General features: G+C 37.7%; 1 protein-coding gene and 1 pseudogene across 1 annotated transcript; both read left to right on the plus strand.

The window, feature by feature from the left end:
• Window positions 1–811: 811 nt before the first annotated feature.
• On the plus strand, window positions 812–1,606 carry LOC147280519 (uncharacterized). The gene has a single exon (XM_086252220.1). It carries the CDS (start codon window positions 812–814, stop codon window positions 1,604–1,606), a length of 795 nt encoding a protein of 264 aa, XP_086108346.1.
• Window positions 1,607–3,416: 1,810 nt separating this feature from the next.
• Window positions 3,417–5,764, plus strand: LOC147280520 (uncharacterized; annotated as a pseudogene).
• The last annotated feature ends 2,082 nt before the right edge of the window (window positions 5,765–7,846 follow it).

Raw genomic sequence — 7,846 nt, forward strand, 5'->3', positions numbered from 1 at the left:
CTGTTAGCATTACCCCTACCCAACACCCCCTCATTAAATCTCTAAACTTCCCTCCGCTTCCGCCTAATTTTCCTCTCCCATGCCACCAATGACACTGTCTCCTCCTACCTACGCGCCCTCACTCTGCACCCTCACCTTGCCGAAACCAAGCTCTCTCTCAACACCACCCACTTCGCGAGCGTGGGCCTCAACACCTACTCGGCCCACTACAGCACCCTTCTCTCCTACCCCCTCCACACCTCCCTCTCCGCGCATTTTAGCAACTGCAGCCACGTCGACATCTCGCTCACCAATCCGAGTTTAGTGTTAGTGTGTGAATAGTATAATAGGCTAATTAGTTAATTAGCTATATATTAGCTGTTGTAATTAGCTATTAATTGTATGTTAGTTGTAATTAGCTATTAATTGTATACTAGTTGTAATTAGCTATTAGTATAGTTGACTTTCATACTTTCCTTATTATAACTATTGTAATATATTTATATTCAATTCAATGAAAGAAGAAAATCATTCTGCCCAATTCTAACTTGGTATCAGCGTAGGAAAAAAACTGATCCTCTGTTTAGCAGAAAAAAAAAAAAAAACCCTAATTCTAATCTTAGCAACCACATCTAAGGTTCTTCCCTTAGTCTGCTGCTGCATCTCTACCCCTAGTCCACAATCAAAAAGGTTGTGTTACTCTGTACACTCTATCTCTACCCTAACCCTAGGATTGTTGCAAATTCCTATTCCTATAAACCTTAATTTCCATTGCTACCATGGTGAAAAATCAGAAAATTTCAATCGTCTTGCTGCCGAGACATCTGTTACCATGACGAACATTCAGCAAGATACCACTTTTTCAATCGGGGTAAAACTTGATGGCGCTAATTACCGTCTCTGGTCCAAAGTTCTTGAGATGTATATTGCTGCTCGTGAAAAATACGGCTACATCTTTAGGACTAAGAATGCACCACCAGCAGAAGATCCCAAACATGTCAAATGGATGGCCGAGAATGCACTAGTGAAGTCATGGCTCATTAATTCTATGAATCCTAACCTCATGTTGAATTTTATTCATTGTGAGACTACTAAGGATGTTTGGGATACAGTCAAGAAGACATATCATGATGCCTCCCAAGTCTATGAATTGATGAAGAAATCCTTCCAAATGCGCCAAGATGGCAGACCCTTAACCACCTTTTACACTGAGTTGAATGCTATATTTATGAAGCTCGACTTCCGTCGTCCGAATGATTTAGAGAATTCATCTGATTTTGCCAAATTGAAGAAGCATATTTCTAAAGAGCATGTCTATATGTTCCTTGCTGGTCTTGATCACAACCTTGATCAAGTCTACGGTTGTGTTCTGACAACGATTCATCTCCCTGATCTTGATGAAAGATATGTTATGGTACGTGGGGAGGCTCAACGCCAAGTTACCATAGCTGCTGAAGGTAGTCCAGAGGCTTCTGCATTAGTAGTTATAAAATCTCCATCTCGACCAGCCATCGTTCCCACTATTCCTCAGGCTTCTCCAATCTCTTTTGAGAGACGTTGTTCTCATTATAATAGCAAGAACCATGAAAAAGAAACTTGCTGGAAGATTGTGGGTTATCCGAAATAGTTCAAATTGAAACAGGCTAAACGTAGAGGTAAAAGGTTTTCTCATGTTAACTCAGCCTCCATAGACACACCACAGTCTTTGGCCTCTCAAGTTTTTCAGGTTTCTTCCGGTTGAGGTAATCTTGGGATGACTGTCATTTCTTCTAATAAACCATGGATAATTGATTCAGGGGATACTGATCATATGGCTAGTGACTCGTCTCGGTTTGTCTCTCTTACTTGGCCACCTCATAATTCTGTTCAGATTGCTGATGGAACTCACATTCCAGTTAATGGGGCTGGTTCCTTTTCTCTTTTTTCTACTCTATCTTTATCTTCTGTTTTACATGTTCCTAAACTTTCTAATAGTCTTCTTTCTATCAGTCAAATTACAAAAAGTTTGAACTGTTCTATTTTATCTTTATCAACTCACTATGTTTTCCAGGACCGTTTCACGAAGATAACAATTATAACTGGTAAAGAGGGGGGTCTACACTACTTGGAGGGGGTAGGGCAGTACACAATTTTGCCTAGTCATGGTTTATAAGTAGTAGGAGATCCATATCGAAACAAGATTTTTTTATGGCACTGTCTTTTAGGACACCCTTCTTTTCTCTACTTAGAACGTTTATTTCCTAAGTTATTTGCCAAAATTTCTATTTCTATTTCTAGTCTCAGATGTGAACACTACATTTATGAAAAAAGTCATCGTGTGTCGTTTAAACCAAGTTTTAATAAAAGTGTCATTCCATTTTCTCGTGTGCATACTGATGTATGGGGTCTTTTCTCCACGGGCGGATTTACAGTGGGGTCAATGGGGTCACTTGACCCCATAAACCCAGAAATGCTTGGCTTGATAAAAATTCTTGCCCCTATGAATGAACCAAAACTCTTGGTGGCAGCCATGGCTGGCAGGGGTAAGAATAGGAAGAACCAGAGGTGCGGACGCAGCAGACCAGTCTGAACAACAAAACAGAGGAAGAAGAAGGGCTGAGTTTGTAGGCTTGTAGCACGTGAGATGCATCAGCTTTTTTTTAATTCAAAACTTGCCAAAACAACGTCTTTTTGGAAAGTAAATTAAACAAACTAAACAACTTGAACCCATGCCTTTACACTGCTACGCACAGACCAAAACCCCTGCACATAACACAAATGCACAATTACACATTTACACATTTACACAAACAAAAGAGTCAAGAGACTCACCCTCACCCAGACGTGAATACTGAAGGTTGCGCAGCCTGCGCGCCCCTTGCCTACTGCTCCGTCGGCCGTCGCCCTTGCTGGCGTAATCCCTCACTCGTCGGTCGTCGCCTCTGCTCGCAACTTTGCAAGTCGCAAGCCTCACATCGCATCCGCCCCTGCTGTCTGCTGGGTTAGTAACTTAGTTGTTTTTTAACTTTTATTTATTTTGTTAGTATTGTTAATTGTTATATGGGTTGCTAGGTATTAGGTTTATGGGTTAGTTTTGTTAATTGGGTAATTTGGGGTTGTTGGATTTATGGGTTAACTTTGTTAATTGGATAATTTGGGAATTGGGGCTATTGGGTTAGTTTTGTTTGGGTATTTGGGTTAATTAGGGATTTAGGATTGTTATTGAGGTAATTGTTAATTTGGGTAATTTGGGGCTGTTGGGTAATTTGTTAATTGGGTAATTTGGGGCTGTTGGGTTTATGAGTTAGTTTTGTTAATTGGATAATTTGGGGCTATTGGATTAGTTTTGTTAATTGGATATTTAGGTTAATTAGGGATTTAGGGTTGTTATTGAGGTAATTGATAATTGGGGTTGTTATTGAATTAATTGTTAATTTAAATTTCAAACAGAAGCAATCATGGAGAGGTATTTTAAAAGAAAATTAGGTGAGAGTTCGTCATCTTCTCCGACACCAAATCATAGTCTTGAAGTTGAAAATGAGCTAGATACAATTTTGGCGAACCTTCCTGCAGACCCTGGACTTCGACCTCCAATGTCGAATTATGATCCTAATATTCGAGATCAAGTTCAAAGAGCTTATCTACAAAAGGGTCCGTGTCAACCTAGAAATCATACATTTCTACAATTAATGTTTGGAGGGTATGCACAACGTTTTAGCCCTCTTTGGTTTAATGAGTATCCTACTTGGTTGGAGTATAGTATATCTAAAGATGCTGCATTTTGTCTTTGTTGCTATCTCTTTAAATCAAAGTTAGAACAAGTGGGTGCGGATGCCTTTACTGGTGAAGGTTTTTCTAATTGGAAGAAAAAAGATAGACTGCAAGTTCATGTTGGAAGCCCGGGTAGTGATCACAATATTGCTTTTTTGGATTGTCAAGCTCTCATGAATCAAAAGCAACATATTGAATCAGTTATCATGAAGCACTCATCTAAGTCTCGTACTGACTATCGCAAGTAATTGACTGCAACACTTGATTGCATTCGATTTTTATTGCGACAAGGTCTTCCTTTCCATGGCCATGATGAAACAAGAACTTCAAGAAATAGGGGAAATTTTCTTGAGCTCTTGTAATTTATTGCTGATCATAATGAGAGTGTTAAGGCGGTTGTGTTGGAGAATGCTCCCAGGAATCTACAATTAACCGCACATGATATTCATAAAGAGATTGTAAATGCAACTGCAACTGAAGTCATTAATGTTATCATTAGTGATATTGGAGATGCATTATTTTCTCTTATGGTTGACGAATCACGTGATGTGTCAATAAAGGAGCAAATGGCAGTTGTGTTTCGATATGTGGACAAAAAAGGCCAAGTAATTGAAAGGTTTATGGGCATTCAACATGTTACTAGTGCAACTGCACTTTCATTAAAAGAGGCTGTTGATATATTATTCTCTAAACATGGATTGAGTATATCCAGGCTGCGAGGACAAGGATATGACGGAGCTAGTAATATACAAGGTGAGTTTAATGGTCTTAAAACTCTTATCTTGAATGAAAATCCATGTGCCTTTTATGTTCATTGTTTTGCACATCAACTTCAACTAGCTCTTGTAGCCGTGGCAAAGAATCATATTCAAATTGCCACTTTCTTTGTCTTGGTAAGTAGAGTGGTTAATGTTGTTGGGGCTTCATGCAAGCGTCGTGATTCATTTAGAGAGAAATAACAACTTGAAGTTATGGAAGCTATTCAAAATGATGAGATTCTAACAGGGCAAGGTTTAAATCAAGAAACTAGTGTCAAACGTCCCGGTGATATATGTTGGGGTTCACATTATGTTACCTTGCTAAGTGTGATTTCTATGTTCTCTCCTATAACTAGTGTGCTTGAAGATATTGTTAAGGATGGATTAAGTGTTGATCAAAAAAGTGAGGCAAATCTTTTGATGGAGTCTATGCACTCTTTCAATTTTGTTTTTTGTCTATTTGTGATGAAAACTATATTAGGAATCACAAATGATTTGTCAAACGCATTATAAAAGAAAGATCAAGATATTGTGCATGCTATGATCTTAGTCAATGGATGCAAGAAACAATTGCAAGTAATGAGGGATCATGAATGGGATACTTTGCTTGATAAAGTTTCTTCTTTTTGTGTGAAGCATGATATTTATGTTCCCAATATAGATGATGCATTTGTTCCTCAAGGAAGATCACGACGTGGAATGCAAGAAATTACCAACTTTCACCATATCGTTTTGAGCTCCTTTATACCATCATTGATATGCAACTTCAAGAATTAAATAATCGTTTCAATGAGGTAAACACAGAGTTGCTTATTTTTTTGGCATATTTGAGTCCGGATGATTCTTTCTCTGCTTTTGACAAGCAAAAGTTACTTCGTCTTGCTCAATTGTATCCGAATGATTTTTCTAACAAAGAGCTTTTGGTACTTGAAGATCAACTTGGGACTTATATTACTGACATGCGAATGAGTGGTGAATTTTCTCATGTGAAAGGAATTGGTAATCTAGCAAAAAAAATGGTGGAGACAGGGAGAGACAAGTCATACTCATTAGTGTACTTGCTTTTGACATTGGCTTTGATTTTACCAGTTGCGACTGCTTCAGTGGAGAGAGCATTCTCAGCTATGAAGATTGTGAAAAATCCACTTCGTAACAAAATTGGAGATTATTGGATGAATGATAGTTTGATTGTGTACATTGAAAAAAAAGTATTTGATAGTATTGATAATGAGGCTATAATGTTGCGTTTTCAAAGTATGAAAACTCGTCGTGGATAATTATGATTTGTAATATTGTATTATTTTCTATGAATGAAGTTCTTATTCATTAATATTGAAAAAAAATTTCCTACCCAAAATAAATATTCTTGAGCTCTTAATCTTGCCCCCATAATACTTAATTTCTAGATCTGCCACTGCCTTTCTCTACCCCCACTTTTTCCGGTCATAGATATTTTGTATCCTTTATTGATGATCGTACAAGAGTATGCTGAATTTATTTGATGAAATCAAAGAGTGAAGTTACTTCTATTATCCCTAAATTTATCAACTAATAAGTACACAGTTTCATGCTCATATTCAAAATTTTCATTCTGATAATGGTCGTGAATTCTTGAATCATTCTCTTACTGAGTTCTTCCAGCAACATGACATTATCCACCAAACCACTACTGTCTATACCTCACAACAACACGGTATAGCAAAGCATAAGAACCATCATCTCCTAGAGGTGGCTCATTCGTTATGCTTTACTATGCAGGTTCCCAAACATTTTTGGGCTTATACTGTCATGACTGTTGCCTTCCTCATTAACTGCATGCCTAGTCGTGATTACCAAACACTAGTAAAAATGTTGGCAAAATTTCACTTCATCCCTGCCTTACTTCATTTGTCTCCTAAAGTATTTGGTTGTGTGAGTTATGTACATGTTCACTCTCTCCACAAGGACAAATTAATTAGATCCACGTGTTCTTAAGTGTGTCTTTTTAGGATATTCTTCCTCTCAAAAAGGATATAAGTGTTTTCATCCTCGTTCTGGCAAGATGTATGTGTCTATAGATGTTGAATTTTTTGAGCAAGAGTCTTATTTCTCAAGGGAAGTATCTACTTCTCCTCTTCAGAGGGAGATTAGGAGTACAGAAGAAGATAAGTTTTGGTTAGTAGGTGAGAGGGCGATGATTGAATCAAGTTCAGCTATTCCGTGTCTAGAAGATGAGGGGGAGATTTCGGTGCCAAAGTACACGTGAGTTTTGGGGAATAATTTCTAATATTATTCTTCTCTCACAGTGAGGTATTTATAAGGATACAATACTAACCCTATTGGGCCATAGTTTATAATGGAAAGAATAACAAATAAATCAAACTTAATTACAAAACCCAAACTAATACGGACTCACTTTAACACTCCTTCTCAAGTTGATGCATAGATATCACACATGCTCAACTTGACAAGTGAATCAAGGAATACTCTACTAGCCACAGCTTTGGTGAGAAAATCTACCAACTGATCTTTAGACTTCACAAAGGGAAAACTGACAATCCCAGCTTCTAACTTCTCTTTAATAAAAAATCTATCAATCTCAATATGTTTGGTTCGATCATGTTGGACAGGATTGTGAGCAATTGCAATAGTTGACTTGTTATTACACAAAAGTTTCATAGGATTCCTTGGACTAAACCCTAAATCACGGAGTAAAAACCTCAGCCACAACAATTCACTAACGTTATTAGCCATACCCTTGTATTTTGCTTCTGCACTTGACCTTGACACAACTTGTTGTTTCTTGCTCCTCCAAGTAACAAGATTACCTCCCACAAAAGTAAAGTACCCAGAGGTAGACCTCTTATCATCAGCAGAGCCTCCTCAATCTGCATCCGTATAGCCACTTATATCAAGATGACCGTGCTTGGAGAAAAGAATCCATTTGCCTAGAGAACACTTGAAATACTGTAAAATCCGATCAACACCTTTCCATATGGACTTTAAGAGGAGCATGCATAAACTGACTGAGAATATTAACAACATAAGCAATATCAGGTCGTGTATGTGCTAAGTAGATCAACCTACCTACAAGTCTCTGATATCTCCCTTTATCTGTAGGAGCTGAATCCAAGCACTCAAACAACTTATGATTATGCTTGTGTTAGTTTCTAGGATTTGTTATGTTGGCTATTTTCCTTGTCAAAACAATTGTATTAATTTGTATTTAATCACTCACAAGCTCTAGGCTAGATTTAGGACAAGTTCTGATGCATTGAAGAAGTCAAGAATGAACAAAGACACAAGGTATACTGCACTTCATTCATTTCATGAAATTAACAGATTTTTGTCTATTTGACTAGTCATTCACTGATCATAAA

The sequence above is a fragment of the Dryas octopetala genome, chromosome 7, assembly GCF_963921425.1.
Source record: "Dryas octopetala chromosome 7, drDryOcto1.1, whole genome shotgun sequence".
NCBI lineage: Eukaryota > Viridiplantae > Streptophyta > Magnoliopsida > Rosales > Rosaceae > Dryas > Dryas octopetala.

Excerpts from the sequence above, each read along its gene's own strand:
- LOC147280519 (XM_086252220.1), top strand. The coding sequence starts at position 812 with ATGACGAACATTCAGCAAGATACCACTTTTTCAATCGGGGTAAAACTT.